Source organism: Gamsiella multidivaricata (genome assembly GCF_025024155.1).
Source record: "Gamsiella multidivaricata strain RSA 2152 chromosome Unknown BC939scaffold_77, whole genome shotgun sequence".
Lineage (NCBI taxonomy): Eukaryota > Fungi > Mortierellomycota > Mortierellomycetes > Mortierellales > Mortierellaceae > Gamsiella > Gamsiella multidivaricata.
In genome coordinates this window covers 80,672-96,063 of record NW_026251785.1, presented here as the reverse complement: position 1 = coordinate 96,063, position 15,392 = coordinate 80,672, and the positions used below count along the sequence as shown (strand labels likewise).

General features: G+C 49.7%; 4 protein-coding genes and 1 non-coding gene across 5 annotated transcripts; 2 read left to right on the top strand and 3 right to left on the bottom strand.

Moving 5' to 3' along the window:
- Positions 1–298: 298 nt before the first annotated feature.
- BC939DRAFT_297314 (uncharacterized protein) lies at positions 299–2,904 on the top strand. The gene is made up of 8 exons (XM_051551342.1): positions 299–313; positions 468–579; positions 674–879; positions 1,007–1,185; positions 1,279–1,709; positions 1,804–1,990; positions 2,098–2,598; positions 2,681–2,904. The coding sequence occupies exons 2-8, from the start codon at positions 541–543 to the stop codon at positions 2,689–2,691; spliced, it is 1,554 nt and encodes a 517-aa protein (XP_051408303.1). The 5' UTR covers positions 299–313; positions 468–540; the 3' UTR covers positions 2,692–2,904.
- Positions 2,905–3,770: 866 nt separating this feature from the next.
- Positions 3,771–5,218, top strand: BC939DRAFT_297317 (uncharacterized protein). Its single transcript, XM_051551343.1, has 4 exons — positions 3,771–3,922; positions 4,015–4,323; positions 4,423–4,733; positions 4,827–5,218. The coding sequence occupies exons 2-4, from the start codon at positions 4,020–4,022 to the stop codon at positions 5,001–5,003; spliced, it is 792 nt and encodes a 263-aa protein (XP_051408302.1). The 5' UTR covers positions 3,771–3,922; positions 4,015–4,019; the 3' UTR covers positions 5,004–5,218.
- Positions 4,978–7,862, bottom strand: BC939DRAFT_297265 (DNA repair protein endonuclease SAE2/CtIP C-terminus-domain-containing protein). The gene is made up of 3 exons (XM_051551341.1): positions 7,507–7,862; positions 5,541–7,404; positions 4,978–5,432 (listed from the first exon to the last, which is right to left on the bottom strand). The coding sequence occupies exons 1-3, from the start codon at positions 7,686–7,688 to the stop codon at positions 5,124–5,126; spliced, it is 2,355 nt and encodes a 784-aa protein (XP_051408301.1). The 5' UTR covers positions 7,689–7,862; the 3' UTR covers positions 4,978–5,123.
- Positions 7,863–8,655: 793 nt separating this feature from the next.
- Positions 8,656–8,727, bottom strand: BC939DRAFT_t157. Its single transcript has one exon. It is a non-coding gene; the product is annotated as a tRNA-Arg (tRNA).
- A 1,710-nt stretch (positions 8,728–10,437) lies between these two features.
- Positions 10,438–12,382, bottom strand: BC939DRAFT_463506 (major facilitator superfamily domain-containing protein). Its single transcript, XM_051557242.1, has 2 exons — positions 11,859–12,382; positions 10,438–11,751 (listed from the first exon to the last, which is right to left on the bottom strand). Exons 1-2 carry the CDS (start codon positions 12,297–12,299, stop codon positions 10,519–10,521), a joined length of 1,674 nt encoding a protein of 557 aa, XP_051408300.1. The 5' UTR covers positions 12,300–12,382; the 3' UTR covers positions 10,438–10,518.
- Between the last annotated feature and the right edge of the window lie 3,010 nt (positions 12,383–15,392).

Sequence of the window (15,392 nt, the reverse complement as noted above, 5' to 3'; positions counted from 1 at the left end):
CTGCTTAACCCCAATCTTACATGGACCCAACGGCTCAACAACATTGCGCACAACCGAAATATGAGATCCCAAGGCTTCATTTGGGACTCACTTGACAGCACGTATGTGATCTATCTACATTATAGACAGATGATTCCACTAGCACTGTGGGATACTAATCTGTGAACTACTTTTGGGTCCCTTTTAGTATGCAGGATGTACAAGAGGTGAGGAGTGCGCGCAAAAAAGGGCCCATTCGCTTGATCACGAGCCGGAAGGACACATCATACAACACGATTCGGTCAACCATACGGCTACATAATGCCGAGAAAAGGTATGTGTCAATGTCCTAGGCATCTCTACCGAGGAACCCCCTGCTTTCATGCGTTGTTATCATCAACTGACAGGTCATACACAACAAGACGCTATCCCCTGGATGCAAAAAAAATCTTACCAAGAACTCTTTGACATCAACATTTGCTTGGCAGAGAAAGAGAATTCCGCAACATTGTGAGCTCAATTCGACTTGGTCTGGACTATGATGTCTACAAGGCCAGGGCAATGGCACTCCTCAACTCGAAAGCCCGGATCATTTTCTTTGTAAGTAGAACACTACAAGCGAGCAACGAAAAGAGTTTGAAGGCGATGGCGAAAGCGCTCAGTCTCTCATTAACCTCTATCCCATTCAATGTAGATTATGATGGATCTCGTGGTTGACGCACTGTTCTGTGTTCTATATGTGGTGGAAGCACAGTATCTGGTCAACAAGGACTCGACAGACTATCCGAACCCAGACTGGCTCTTTGTCCCGCGACCACGGGCTATCTGGATCATTGCTGTGGCGATGAGCAGCTGGAACTTGATGTCAGCGCTGATCCGGTTTATATTTGCAGACAACAAGTACGGCATGGTGACCCTGACCTGGGTTACCAGTCATAGTTTTTTTTTTTTTTTGTTAGACTATTAGACTATCACTCCGCTTATGATGAAACGATCAAGCGCTAACCTGGAAAACATTTTAACTTAGAACGAGGTTCATATTTTCGTTCCAAACTTTGCTTGATGCAGTCACCGCCATCCCCTTCCTTCTATCAGGAGCATTCCCCAGTGGACAATGGCTTTACGTGCCCTATTTCTTGCGAAGCTGGAGCGTTATTTCACGTCTGCAGCGAGCCCTCAGCATTGGTGTCGATATTGGAATATCTGGTACGGAAACTTCGATATCTCACTCCGATATATGCACAGGGTGCGTGTGATCTGACACAACGTACTATTGTACTTTATGCAATTATCTTATAGACCAGCCATTCGATCCTGTCAAGGCAAAACTCATCGCACTCGTAGCGTACTTTGTCGCCATTCTCTATAACGGCATGGCCGCATTTCTCTACTGCGAAACTATGTTTGCGCCCGAGACCGAAACACCGCACACGGTTTGGGATGCATTTTACTTTATCCTTATCACCGCCTCCACAGTAGGATATGGAGACATAACGCCAAAATCATACGAGGGCAAGCTTGTTGTCATGATCTTCATTATCGTGGCGCTATCTGTAGTACCTGGACTGATTGCCGGGACAATTGAGGCGTTGAAGTCGTCTCGGTCTGGAGGTGGATCCTACATCCAAAGTAGAGGGGCCAATGGTGCTGCGAAGCAGTACCTAGTCATGATTGGTGATTTCCAGGATGCTAAGCGCGTCGCAGACATGCTGAGCGGGTTTTTCAATAAGGTAAGAGAGACTCCTAGCTGGACATGGTTGTGTATTATGTATTTAGCAGAAATAGAGTGCTAAATGGGGGGTTTTTTATTTTCGTTTTCTGTAGGAATTTTCGGACAAAGACGTACGTGTCGTTTTCTTGTCGCGAAATAAGCCATCAAAGGATGTGAAGACTTTAATGGATATGCCAATGTACAAAAACAGGACAACCATGCTCGTAGGCAATGGTTTGGACGAAGTCGACTTAAAGAGGTGTCAAGCACGAGACGCTGGAGCGGTCTTTATTATCCCAGGTGAATAGCTATGAGATGCATTAAGCTACAGCATAAGCGACAGAATAATCTTATTGTTATCTGCGGATCCTAAAATCCTAACGCCCTTTGGTGTCCATTCCTTGTAGACCGAGTCGCCTCAGATTTGGAATCGCAGGATACAATGACGACTCTTCTCGCTTGGTCTCTTCACCTCTATGCACCAGATACACGTGTCTTTACCTACAACCTGTTACCGGAGACGGAAGCCTTTCAGTGGGGCATGGTCGAACAGTCCATGTGCATCAGCGATGTCAGGCAGCTTTTATTGGCGTACAACTGTCGGCATCAGGGAACTGCAACCTTGATTCTCAACCTCTTATATCCTTCCGAACCCGCCAACGTTTACAACGACGGATGGCAGGCGCAATACGGTGACGGAACTGGCAATGAGATTTATGTTAGCTCGGTCCCTGAAGTGTTTGTTGGTTGGACATTTGCCCAAGTTTCCTGGTTTGTGTTTCAAGAATTCCAATCGATTTTGATCGGCGTGGATATTTTCCTGAGGCCTGAAACATCCTTTGCGGAATCTGGACGTGATGGCCCTCACTTTCATGATACAAGCAATGCACAGCGAGCAAAGTCATCGAGTAAGAGAAGATCAGAGGACTACGATAGTTCCAGGGACTGTCCGTCAGGACAATATCATTTGACACTTAATCCTGGAAACAGCTACCGATTAGGCAAATTCGACCAGCTCATTTTTATTGCTCAGTCGCCGGTTGATTTGGTGGCCATCAACAAGTTTACAGTGGAACAGTATGACCGAATGTCCAAAGACGAAAAAGGGCACTTGGACGAGTCCCGGGCGGATTTTGCGGCAGCTATGAACATGTATTGCCGCCTTCGGGAATCAAGGAGTGGGGCTCGTGCAGCTGCCAAGCTGAGAGCTGAGGCTAGGAGGAATAGAAAAGCCCGACAGACGGGGGGGGCTCTAAATCGGCCGCAAGAGGACGGCTGCCCAACAGAGATACCGTCATCTGAAAATCACCACTATCAAGCCAACAACACCAAGGAATTGTTTTCTTCAAGCGCGGCAGGATCTGCTAGCTCACATCAGACAGTTTCTAGGAAGGCACAACCAGCTTGGAACAAGGCATTGTACGACGATGACGATGACGATGACGACGAATATATCGACGATAGTACCTTACAGCGGACAAAGAGTGCTAGCACTTCACAAAGCGCCCAAACCTATGAGGGAAGTAGCCATCGGGGTAGCAAGATCAGCTTTAGCAGACTTCAACAACGGTCTCCAGAGAATCGCAACAAGGAGAAGGAGGTCCTAATTGGCGCACTTGATCGGGAAGAGGCCCTTCGTCCAGGTCAGGAAAATATACCTTTATCTGAAGCGAGGTTTTGGACTAAACCTGGAGGGCAAGGGCAGGCAAATCTTAGAGAGATGTTCCCTTCGGTCACCCCAGTGGCGGACAGCGCTTTGGGGTTTTCGTCGAATTTCGATCGCAACGCGGCAGCCGCTGCGGCCGCTGATACGGGCAGCCAAAAGCAGAAAATCCAATACACGGATGGGTCGGCACCAAGGCAAGGAAGTGTAGCTACAGTCGATCCACAACCACCGATACTCATACAAGAACCGATCCCCATGGCCGCTGTCAAGAAGCACAAGAGTTCTCGATCTCTCGAACCACCACAGTATCTCGACACAAACCGAATCCCGGACTCAGGACTTCATAACCATCACTCCGTGCTGGGATCCTTTCAGGAAGCGACCTACATTGGACAAACATCGATTACGCGGTCGGAAACCAAGGATCTGCCTTTATGTCACCTTCTGGTCCATCCTCCAGAGAACATCAAGCCCTTGATAAGAGATGATCTGTCATGTCTAAAAGATCACATTGTTGTTTGCACAGATGTCGGAGAAAACCTTTATCGCTTCCTGGCGACCCTGAGGTTGGCTCAGATTTCAAAGGAAGACCTCAAAACGGTGGTGGTTTTGACCCCAAATCCGCATGAGGCTCTAACTTCAGACAGTATCATTATAGGAGAGATGAACGAACATAACAGCGATGATGGCGGTATTGGCACTGAGGAGTGGTGTGGAGGAGGAGCATGGGATGCCATCCTGTCCTTTCCGAGCGTATTTTGGGTAGCGGGCAACTGTCGCCACCAACGCGATCTCGTACGGGCTGGTATTTTGGGAGCATCAAGCATTGTAGTTATGTCGCACAGCACTAAGGAACTGGATCGAGATGAGTTTGCAGACAGTACGGCGATTATGACCCATCACATCATTTACCAGACCCTACAGCAGCGTGGTCTCCTGGGTCGACAGCATATCACTGTCGAGATCTGTAAGTTCTCATTTTATTACAGTCTGGAGTACTGGATCCAGAGATTCGATATGCGCGATATGGTTCTAACCTGCCATACCGCTTGTGCCTCGGATTTAGTGGAGAGAAGCAACATCCGTTTCCTGAATATGCGGGACCTATCCATGGTAAGGTCGTATCACGGCGCGCGTCGTCGTGGCGGAGGCATTGGATCGGGAGGCTATTGGATGGCACCGATTTTCGCAAGTGGACAGGTCCTAGTTAGCAGTCTGGTCGACAATGTTCTCTTCCAGGCGTATTCCAAAACCCACATCCTGGATCTCGTGAAGTTGTGCTGCGGGGTCCGGTTCAAGCAGGCTATCGAGCTGGACCAAATTCTTGGAATCGATTCCTCGAACGTGTGTCTAATGAAGGTGCCGCCTAGGTTTGTTGTAAGTACTCTGCGCCGTGCTTCACAAAATTGAAACCATTCTATCTCGTCCCTAACGCGTACCGTCCTTTGTGTCTGAATGCGGATTGCTTAGGGTAAATCGTTCCTTAGCCTGTTCCAGGCGCTGGCGCTTTTGAATGGGATCATACCACTGGGATTGTATCGAGCTCCTGATCGTGAACTGAACAACGCGCTGCCCTTCGTTTTCACTAATCCATTGCCAGGAATATTGCTGAAGCAGACGGATATGGTTTATGTGCTCAAGTCATAAAATATGGACATAATATTTATTGAGGGCAGAGACTAGGGTGATATTGTTTAAGTTCCATTTGCTTCCTAATAATGTTTCCGAAAATATTCCCGCTCCACTCCATTAAAGTTGCCGGTACTTCTACCTCCTCTGTCGTTGCTGCCGTTGTTGCTCGTGCGTGGCCCTCTGTTTCTTCCTATCTCGTCTCTCAGCAGCGATCCGGTCCCACTCTTCTCGATCTTGTGTCGATGGGAAATCTGTGTCCCAGAATCCTGGAGGAGTCAGGCGCTCCTCGTGATGAACTCGATGTCTTGAAATCTCCTGTATACGACCTTGCAGCCTCTCCTCAGCAGATTTCTCCCAGACCTCTTTTTCGCCGGGACGGGGTGCAGGAGTGAAGAATGCGTTATGACCATCTGGAAGTGGCAATGGCCCTGTCAGCTCATAAAACTAGGATTTATAAAACAAAAACATGTAACAAAGTGTTGTTAGTTTTCGCCTTAATTGGCGAGAAAAAAAAAGTAGTTTTGTACGCTGAGAGAGGTTCGAAGTATTTACTCGGCGACAGCAGGCACAATCGTGGCCGTGCATATGCTTCCTCTTGTCTTTGCGTCGTTCAGTGAAGTTATATATCCTTTGTTGCTGCTGCTGATGACCCTGCTCATGCCGGTGGTCCGGGTCGACACCTCCCTGCTTGTGCGAATTTTCGCCCGCGTTACCGTCACCTACGACAGTATGCGCCTGGGTTATCGACTCCTGCGGTGCCTCGTTTTCTTTGTTGGGTTCGTCAACCCCGCTCAAAGCACACGAATATGTCGAGTCGTCCGGATCAACCGTGAGAGCCTGCATAACTGGCTGAGGCGGTCGGCTGCCTTGGTCTGATGTTTCCTGTGCAGCGCCACGGGGCGGTGACACAACAGATAGTGAACGTCTCACAGATGATGCCGCGCTTTTTTTGGGAGTGCTACCCTGCAGCTCCAATGGGGTCTCCGGTACAAACACTTTACGACTGTTATAAGGAACATGACCGGCGGACAGAGCCTCTTCAGCAGTCCTAGATGAGGCCTTTGGGGTTTGTGGGAGCGCTGCCTGGAGTTCGCCACTCGAATGCGTTCCAATTTTGGCTGGGCCATTTGTAAAGTCGGTTGCTGTATGCTGGGTAGCCCTGGAAGTAGATCGAGACGTCTCAGAAACATCATATTTCGCCTGCTGGTTGTCCTTGGTCGATTTGTTCTCGGATGGGTGCAGAGATACTGCCATGAGATCCTCGGAATCGGACAGAGGGGAGGATTGATTGGATTGTATGTTGAGCATCGCAGATGCGTCGTCGGTAGTGGTATTCGAGGCCTTTTGCTTTTGCTGCTGAGGCGTCGGTCTATTGCTGCTGACGGCCGGTATTCGCTTTCTTCGGGCCTCTGATGCCCGAGTTGTGGGCGACACACTTGTGAAAGTCTTACGTGGCCCAAAGCGTCCGTGATTGCCTTTGTGGATATCGTTATCATTGTCATTGTCGCTATAGCTCTTATCATCGTCTTCGGACTCTGAGTACCATTGACCACGTCGACGGAGAGCCAAATCTGAAGGGAATGTGAGTGACATTGGTTGAGAGCCGACATCAGTGGACGCGTCGTTTTCTTCTGAATCCAGGACAAGCGCTTTCGGCGGATGTCCTCTCAGATCGAAGGCCTCGCTCGCACTCAAATCGTCGTCCAAATCGTCAAATATCATATGTGGCGACTCAGCAGAACCCGTAACAACATGAAAACGATTTTCTGAAGCGGAACCCCTGCGGCGAGAGTGTTGCTCACGATGCACAGCGCTGAATTGGTTGAGAAGCGTGTTTCTTTCAGTCGTTTTCTGCCTTTGTTGCGACGTCTCCCTCTCCTCAGTGTTAAATCGTGTTCGTTTGATGTCATTACGATCTGTATGAGGATCCTGTCTTGATCTCTGCCCCTGCCGTTGCCGCTGCTGCTGCTGCTGCTGCTGCTGTTGTTGTTGTTGTTGTTGCTGTTGCTGTTGCTGTTGCTGTCGTGGCTGATCGCCCTGCGAGTTCAGAGACATAAATTGAGCTGCCTGCGGGGACATGGCTGCCTTCAGGCGGCGCTGGTATTGCTCACGTACGACCGCTTCCTTCCACTCGACCCATTTCGCCTTATATGCGTCCATCATAATGATTGTTCGCTCGCACCGCATCTCCATTAGTGTGACTTGGTTTTCAGCAAAGGCGCAGCGTGATTTCCAGGACTTGAGCTCCTCCTGGCACCCACATGCGCAGGCAGATGACTTGGATGAGGTCTTGAGTGCTGAGCGCAGCAAAGGCGCAGCCTCTCCCTTGATATTGTTGTTGCTGTTGTTTCCAAGCACGTATTTCCCTTTGCCCAATTGTGGTAGGCTTGGTTCTCGTGCGGTCTTTGAAGGCGCCCTAGATGTAGGAAGTCCCAGTTGTTGTGATGTTATCAGTTAGCTAATGATCGGAGCAAAAGTGGGAAGAACGACCCCCAAAATCACAATGTGCTGATCATACATTTGATCCAGAATCTGCGATATAGACTGACTGACAAAGTTGTTCAGTTCAGAGCCCTCGTCATGATGCCTGGCGGCTGTTGCGCGACCCTTGGACGTCTCGGCAGTCGCCTGCGAATCGTTAACATGCTGTTGAGCTCTCTTAGCGATCTGCAGTTCTAGTTCAGCAAGTCTAAGTGCCATAAAGTTGCGGTCCTGCTGATAGCTCTTGGCAAGGGAACACCAATCCAGAGCACTGGTGCGGTGCTGTCTGATTAGCTGCTTGAGCTTCTTGTTTTCCGTCTCGAGTTCTATGATGTCACATCAGTCAATCATGAATCTAGTATCGGTGGCGGACGGCAGCACGTAAAGGAATGGGGAAGGACTTTCGTACCTTGGTTTCTGTTTTGCACATCCCGGGCGTAATGGGCGGCTTGCAGGAGATGTTCCTGAAGTCGCGGTCCTAGCAGGCTGGGCGAAGCGTCAACTGAGAACGGATGATTCGACTGAGACCTATGCCTCAACGCTGGTGCTGGACCCGACGCTGGTGCTGAGCCTAATGCTGGTACTGTATCTTCTGCGGTTGCTGCAGAGAAGGTAGTGTCGTGGTCAATTCCGTTATGGTGCTGTTGATCCTGAGGGATGCGCGTGTTGTTGTTGGAGCTCGTGCTGTGGTAATCGGCATCCTGTCGAGGTGGTCCACCGTGGCCGAGCGGTGGTTCGGGCGCGTGGATCGCATCGGCGGTCTCGGGCTGCGAATCGAGAGGGCACATCAGGTTCCAGCAGACTGGGGATGAGAATGAGGAGTGTGGAAGGATGGTGAAGGGCGTGGAGGAGTATTGAACGCACGACCGCGCAACAATGGTCTCGTTTTTTTTTAAGCTGTGTGAGGAACAGTCTGATATTTCAACCTTGCTGCAACTCCTTGGCTAGCTCAAAAGCAACAACGAGTACAATGTTTCTACTGCGGGCTAAGAGCAAGAAGGGTCTACTGACTAACCTGGGCTGCCAGTGTTATTTGACGACCCCTTAGGGTAAACGAGCTACATGGATTTCCTACGGGAATTGACTTGCATGCTCAACGTGGCAAATGGATTTCCGCATGGCAAAAATCTGTTCAAAAAATAAGAACCTCAGACCATCATACTTGATGATCTAGAGTCATTGACAATGATCTACGCAGGGGTCGAACCTGCAATCTCCTGATTCGTAGTCAGACGCCTTTCCATTGGGCCAGCAGACCTTGCTGGAAGTGCTGGATTCTAGTTATATTTTATTTGTCAAAATCCAATTCGCTAAATCCTACCATTACTACTTTATTTCCATGCATATCTTGTATTTCTATGTTGAATTAAAAAAATAAAAATAAAAAAAATAAAAAAAAACCACACGTGCGAGGAGAGCCGAGGACAGCAGCCAAGCACGAAGAAAGAACCGCAGTTCGCCACACTGGCAGAGACGACCATCTGAAGGATGCTTGAGAGCGAGATCAAAGGAGCGACGACCATCCGATACGCGGACGAGAACCTTGACGAGATAGACGAAAGCAGGCACAGCAATGAAGCAAGTTGGACCGTTCAGGATTTGTACCATGGACTGATACCAAAGAACTTTACTATGGAATGGGCAGAAGCGTTCAAAACGTCAAAGTCAGTCGCAAGGTACATGGTCGCGCGCTTTGTCAGGGCCATCGAGGAGCTAGGAAGGACTGAGGTCTGGAACAGACGTTGCAAAGTCACCGTGGACTGGGAATGAGAGCGTGGAATCACTTCTGTGAGCAAACGCGCCGGAGGACGCACTTGTGGCGGAGGGCACAACCGTAGCAGAAGTAATATCATGGGATCAGCCCATAGTCAGAGACCAGCAACAGACATGGAAGAGATCAGGGCAGAGGCGGACAGGCGCCTAGTACAGGGCTTTTGCCAGCAGCTGGAGCTGACTCTGACGGAGCGACTAGACGGATGCAAGTTTTTGATGACAGTGGATACTGGCTAGAGGATGACCTTCGTGCACAACAGGCCAAGTAGGGAGCAGGGCTCCTCGAGACACCACTCATGCTGACGAGGATTGTGAACGGGACTTAGCAGCAAAAGCTGTTTATTAGACACCACTTTTCTTTACGTCTCTAGCAATAGGGGTCCCTAGAGGATAGTACCACGCTAATAAAGCCCACACGTCCCCGTGGGTCCTAGTTATCAAAAAAAAAAAAAAAAAAAAAAAAAAAGCATATTTAGTGTCTTCTTCGATTGCACGACAGGCCATCCACAAGGTTGTCAACTTTATTGAGACGCAGACAACGGAACTAATCTGGAAACCACGCTGCGACGCGACCATTGCTCAGGAGCAAGAATGGGGAATTAAAGCCAAGCTGAAACGCGCGTCATACAAGGGCCTTCGAGGAGACTGGAGTGAGGACAACGGATACATTTGCGGCACTAACCATTGTCCTTGTGGCGCGTTGCTCGTCGATCATGCAAATGGGGGCTGTCCTGGCCCTGCCCTGGATCCTGATACTGTGGATCGGACGTTCCTGGACTGCCTGCAAAGGAGGAGGCGGTTGACAACCATGGAGGGGATGGAGAAGATACCCTTTTTGTAACAGATAGTCTGCAGCCTTCAGCAGACTGATGAGGCGTTGCCAGTTGCTGCACAGGCCTTAGGGGCAGGTCCAGAGAATGACACTAGTCTTTTGGCGGCTGTAGATCGGTCTCGCTTTGGTGGAAAGATGCGCTGTAGTAGATCATTGCTGCAGTAGTTAGGTCTGATAGATTTGCAGGGCCAATCCTCACGTTTCAAAAAAAAAAGATATTGGTCATACAGTTCCTTCATAAAAGAGAGTCGACGTTTCATTTGACCAGTTACTGTCAACGGGCAGCTTCTTTTATCAAAGCAACGGATTATTTTGTTGAAATTCAAGTGCGCCAAACAGCATAATATCGATATTTGTAGAGTACAAAAGGTTGAATATATTGCGATATTTTTTGAGGCGGAGCCATGTCTCCTAAGACAAGTTTGCCGTGCTATATATACAGAATTACTTGACTTCCTCCAACTCAGTCTTCTCTCCATACTTCTCATGTGGAGGCTTGACCTCCTGGAGATCCGAGGGCTGCTGAGAATGAGAGTCAACATAGGCAGCCCACTCAGCCTCCTCCTGCTCCTTGCTGATAAACTTGACACCAAATGATCCGACACGAATCAGACGACCAAAGAAACGGATGCGGGTGAATTCGCCTTCGACCTTGGGCGTCAGGCGATCACGGATCGAGGTGCGCACGAAAACGACGACCAACATACCCGCGGCAGCTACTCCGAGAAGCCAGTACAAATTCTTAGAATAGATCCAGGCATCCTTGACGGTGTAGCCGGATCCGAGCAAGTTATTGTAGATAGCGGTGAAGAGGAGACCGCCGCCCACTCCGGCAATGGCCCAGGCAGTCAGGATAATACCGTGGAGGGCTCCAATGTTGGTAGGTCCAAACATGTCGCAGAGGAAAGCGGGAATGCATCCGAATCCACCACCGTAGCATGCAGTCAGAATCCAGATGAGCGCGAGGAATGCGGGGTAGTTTCTCGCCTCCATAATGGTGGGGAGCGAGGCGAGGATGATGACCTGGGTAGTCAACATGAAGATATAGGAATTCTTGCGGCCGAGGCGATCGGATACCGTCGAGAAGAACAGGCGACCGGCCAAGTTGAAACCTCCGTTGATGGAGACAATGGTAGAGGCAGTTGCCTTGTCCTTTCCGAAAATATCTGCGGTAATGTTCGCGAGACGGGACAGGAACACGAGACCAGCGATGGAGTTTCCGAAGAACATGAGGTAGATCAGACGGTACTCGCGCGAGAAGATCGAATCGATCAAGGAAAGGGTCGAGGCGGGGTTGCGAAGAGCGGCGGCAGCCTTGTCGCCGTTGAAGGCCTCGACATCTCCGTTTTCATCAACCTTGTTGCGATAGATATCCATGCCATTGACGGTGAAGCCGGGAGGGGGCACACGGAAAATGAGACTGCAGATGAACATGATAACAAAGTAGCAGCAGCCCAATGTGATGAAGCAGTTGGTCAAGCCAACAGCGGCAGTGAGAGGATCAGGGACCTTGGCGAGAGCGATCGAGCCGGCTCCAAATCCACACACCGCAAAACCGGCTGCCACACCACGACGATCAGGGAACCATTTTTGAAGAGCAGAGACGGGAGAGATGTAGCTGAGACCAAGACCAGAGCCGCCAATGACACCGTAGCCGAAGTAGACCAATCCAATGATCTGGTTATGAAAATAGGAAGGGCTATGTGTCAGTATATATCAAAAACAGGCTTCTGCACAAGACTACATCGCGCTAGCTGCAAAGAAGGGACGTGTTCCTTGCTTACCTTGAAGTGGATACCGATGGATGCAACCATGTTGCCGATGAAGAAGAGAATAGTTCCGACCAAGGCCGCCTTACGAGGACCGACACGCTCCAACCAGGGGCCGTTGATAGCGGCAGACAAGCCGAAGAAGCCGACGGCGAGGTAGAATGTAATAGTGGCGTTGTGCTTTGGCGGACTCTTGCCATCGGCACCACCTCCGTACATGGCGATATCAATAGGGTTGTTGAAGACGGACCAAGCATAAAGGGAGCCGCAGATGGCCTGGAAGATGAAGGCTGCAGGGAACATGAGCCAGCGGTTGTAGGCCATGGAAAGGGGGCCCAGTCCAATTGTCTTCTCCCTCTCGACTTGGTCTGAAGTGCGACGGAGGGTGGTGTCGCTATAGTGCCATCTGAGGAAGCCAGGAATGCCGCCCGAGGGCTTTCGATAAGTCTCGGTCATGATGCGCTGTTGATCCTTGTAGATGTGGGGCGAGTCCAGATAGTTGTGATGAGCAAGGGGGAAAGAGCAAGCAGCAAAAAAAAAAAAAAAAAAAAAAAAAGAAAAGAAAAAAAGAGAAAGAAAAAAAAGAGTGGGGAGGGCGAGAAGGTGAAGCTGGGGGGGAGGACGAGAAGGTGAAGGACGACTGTCGGGCACAAGGAAAAGAAGAAAAAAGGCAAAGTGGGAGGGGATTGGACGTATTTATACGAAAACGGAGCTGCAACGGGAACCGCGACAACTGTGGAGGGGGGGCCGTAGGCAGAAAAGCACGGCCCTGAGAAACAAAGCTAAAATAGCCCGCTGGTGTGTAGGATAGAATGGGCGCCATTCAGTTTGGTCGATTGCTGGTAATTTACACCATTGGCTGCAATCAAACAGAAACCTCCCCCCAACAGAGATAACTGAAACTCTAATGGGCCTACTTTCGAACAATACATCTGGGATGCGGCGATAGCGAATCCCTTCCCGTTCTTAATCCAAACCGCCCTGACAGAGGCGGGCGGTCTTTTTTTATTTATTTTTCGGCAGGGGAGGGGCGGAGCGAGACCAGGGTGAAGAAACAGACGGTGAGACTCGTGGTAAAGGGCTGGAGAATGTTTAACAGCATCAATCCCCTCTCCTCCTCTTCCCCTTCTCCTCCACCATCACCCATTAGCCCTTGTTTTTCAAGGCCTAGAGCGAGCAGGGTACCGTTTGCGCCAAGTACCAGGGGATGTAATGAGGTGGTGATCTTCATCAGTGACGCAGGGCAATTCCACATGTTAGTGCTGGAGAAGCTCATGCGCATGCCGCCTTATGAAATGACGCTGTTCTCTTTCTCTTCAGAGAGACTTGTGTCTATCTGGAGATGGAGAGTAGTAACAAAAGACGACAAAAGAAATGAGTGTTCAACCAATACTGACGTCCTAGCCCAACGGAGGTACGGGGAGGCTAGGCTTACTGTTTATCCTCCAACAATGATGCACAGTCAAAGAGCACACCGGTGGTTTATTTCACCTTGCGAGGAAGATGGATAGAAAGTGATGGGTCAAGTAGTTGATCAAGACGGAAGCGCCATTGCTGTTCACTTTCGCATGCTGTTCGTCCTTTTAGATTGGTCTAGACAACGCGATGTTGACGATCGTATCACCGCACCCTGTATTTCTTTGGTCATCTTTGTCCAGCTGCTCACCACTTTGTCTGTCGGAAGCCAAGCGTTGTACTCTCAGATCTTCAATTCATTGTATTGTCCGACCTCCTGTTTGTGGTGCCGCGGTTCTGGCACGATCCTTTATGCTGAGGGAATCTCGACTTGATGCGCGGGACATTGACATTTGCATAGTCCGTGTGTGCTGACTACATAAAGAAGCCATCATCCAATGAGACAATAGAAAGAAAGATATCATGTCACACCACTGAACCAGTAATGCATAGGCCCCATAGCCAGGAGCGGTGTCTGGATTCACCAAAGGACTACATGGGGCACCATTGGTACATTTCGACCGCGGGTTGTAAGGAAGACTGTTTGCCCTGGAACCGTAAAAGAGAGCCACATGCAAAGAAGAGCACTGAGAGCACCTCGACCCTGTTTAGGTGGGAAGATAACTTAAAGTCAATGCCTAATAGGCTACACCGTCACTGTGAGATTACCGAGAATTCTCTGAGCACTATTGGGCTAGACAAAGCAAAAATCACCGAGCGATGTTAAAACAGGACTAGGCGGTAAAGTGCTCCAGTGACAGGGGGGAAAGCGAAGAAAGGAAACCGCCCCTCTTTCCCCCCTTCCCCTACCCCCTTATCACAGCTACCGGTTCTTGTTCTGCAAGGATGGCATGGTTGACTGCAGTCGCAGGTCCATTTCGGATTCGTCAGCATGTCGCTGCATTCGCCCCATGATACCCTCAAATCGTAAAAAAAGGAATTCGATCTGCCTCTATGGGGGCACTACCTCGTACGATGTCTCAAACTCTGTTATCCTTGCATCTCCTCCCACACCAAAGAGCACCGAAGGTGTGGAGCTGCACAACAACGGAAGGCGCCGGTGTGGGTTATGAAAGTTTAATGGTTGAGCATTCATTTTTATTCGCTTGCCAGGCCCGGTTTTTAGTTCCGTGGTCAGCTGGCTGTCGACCAATGGCTTTTGCTGCTCGTTGGCTGTTCTTTGCCGCAACCATAACCCTTTCTCGGCTTTCCTCGATCTACGCGGACTGGCTATCGGAGGGGGAAGCCCGAATGGGATGATCGGCATCCTCGTTTAGCATTTGTTATCGTCTGTGTTTTGTTTTTCTATCGTCCCTCGGATTCATCGCGCGTGGGTTGAGAACCTTATGCTCCCCCGTGCCTCGGTTTAAGTTGGCTGTTCCAGGCAGAGTTTGCGAGAGCGGGACCCAGTATCTTTGTGCCCTTGTGCTACGGAGCTAAATCTTTGAAGATTGCCAAGAGCTTCAACCTTCAATACCTGTATCCAGCCCAACAACCTCTTCGTCATCAGGTCTTGCCCGTCTCTTCTTCTCTCCCCTCTCTTCCTCCTTCTAAACGAAGCCCTCCCACTGCTGTTAGAACAGCGCATTCAGCCTGCATCTGCTGGAGTTTAGTCGCGAAGCATGAGGGCTCGGTCTAAAAATAAATAGACCCGGGAACGTGGTTTGAGGCATGCGGATCGAGATTCATAATGTCTTCATGCATGAAAAACATTGCCTGGGTTGCATCGTTGCCAACAGTAATGCCCGCACAAGTTTGTGAGCGCTTCCAGACCTGTTACCGTCTTTCCATGGCTGATTGTACCACCTAGCCCAACTTTGTGGTCGTGCTGTTCGATTGCATTTCGCCCTCTGGCCTTTCAGGTCCGTTAACGGGAACTATATATGTTTAACTGGCAAACCCAACGCACTCCTAAAGAAGATATTCGTTAACTCTTATCTCACCTTCTAATGCATCCTTTGTTGTTTACTCGACGATAGTGCCTGCGCATAGCCCAAACAAAAATTCATTTGTATATGTTGTACGACTTTGGTTGAGAAGCACTACAAACAAAGACTAAAATGGGTATCATCAACACACAATCGACACCATCCA

What these genes read in the sequence shown, in the direction of transcription:
- BC939DRAFT_297314 (XM_051551342.1), top strand. Translation starts at nt 541, where the DNA reads ATGGCACTCCTCAACTCGAAAGCCCGGATCATTTTCTTT. An exon ending in TTTATATTTGCAGACAACAA is followed by an intron (nt 880 to 1,006) that starts GTACGGCATGGT and finishes ATTTTAACTTAG; the next exon opens with AACGAGGTTCATATTTTCGT. An exon ending in TGTCGATATTGGAATATCTG is followed by an intron (nt 1,186 to 1,278) that starts GTACGGAAACTT and finishes ATTATCTTATAG; the next exon opens with ACCAGCCATTCGATCCTGTC.
- BC939DRAFT_297317 (XM_051551343.1), top strand. Translation starts at nt 4,020, where the DNA reads ATGAACGAACATAACAGCGATGATGGCGGTATTGGCACTGAGGAGTGG. An exon ending in GCATATCACTGTCGAGATCT is followed by an intron (nt 4,324 to 4,422) that starts GTAAGTTCTCAT and finishes CCTCGGATTTAG; the next exon opens with TGGAGAGAAGCAACATCCGT. An exon ending in AGGTGCCGCCTAGGTTTGTT is followed by an intron (nt 4,734 to 4,826) that starts GTAAGTACTCTG and finishes CGGATTGCTTAG; the next exon opens with GGTAAATCGTTCCTTAGCCT.
- BC939DRAFT_297265 (XM_051551341.1), bottom strand. Translation starts at nt 7,688, where the DNA reads ATGGCACTTAGACTTGCTGAACTAGAACTGCAGATCGCTAAGAGAGCT. An exon ending in TCGCAGATTCTGGATCAAAT is followed by an intron (nt 7,405 to 7,506) that starts GTATGATCAGCA and finishes TCCTACATCTAG; the next exon opens with GGCGCCTTCAAAGACCGCAC. An exon ending in ATTGTGCCTGCTGTCGCCGA is followed by an intron (nt 5,433 to 5,540) that starts GTAAATACTTCG and finishes TATAAATCCTAG; the next exon opens with TTTTATGAGCTGACAGGGCC.
- BC939DRAFT_463506 (XM_051557242.1), bottom strand. Translation starts at nt 12,299, where the DNA reads ATGACCGAGACTTATCGAAAGCCCTCGGGCGGCATTCCTGGCTTCCTC. An exon ending in CCATCGGTATCCACTTCAAG is followed by an intron (nt 11,752 to 11,858) that starts GTAAGCAAGGAA and finishes TTTCATAACCAG; the next exon opens with ATCATTGGATTGGTCTACTT.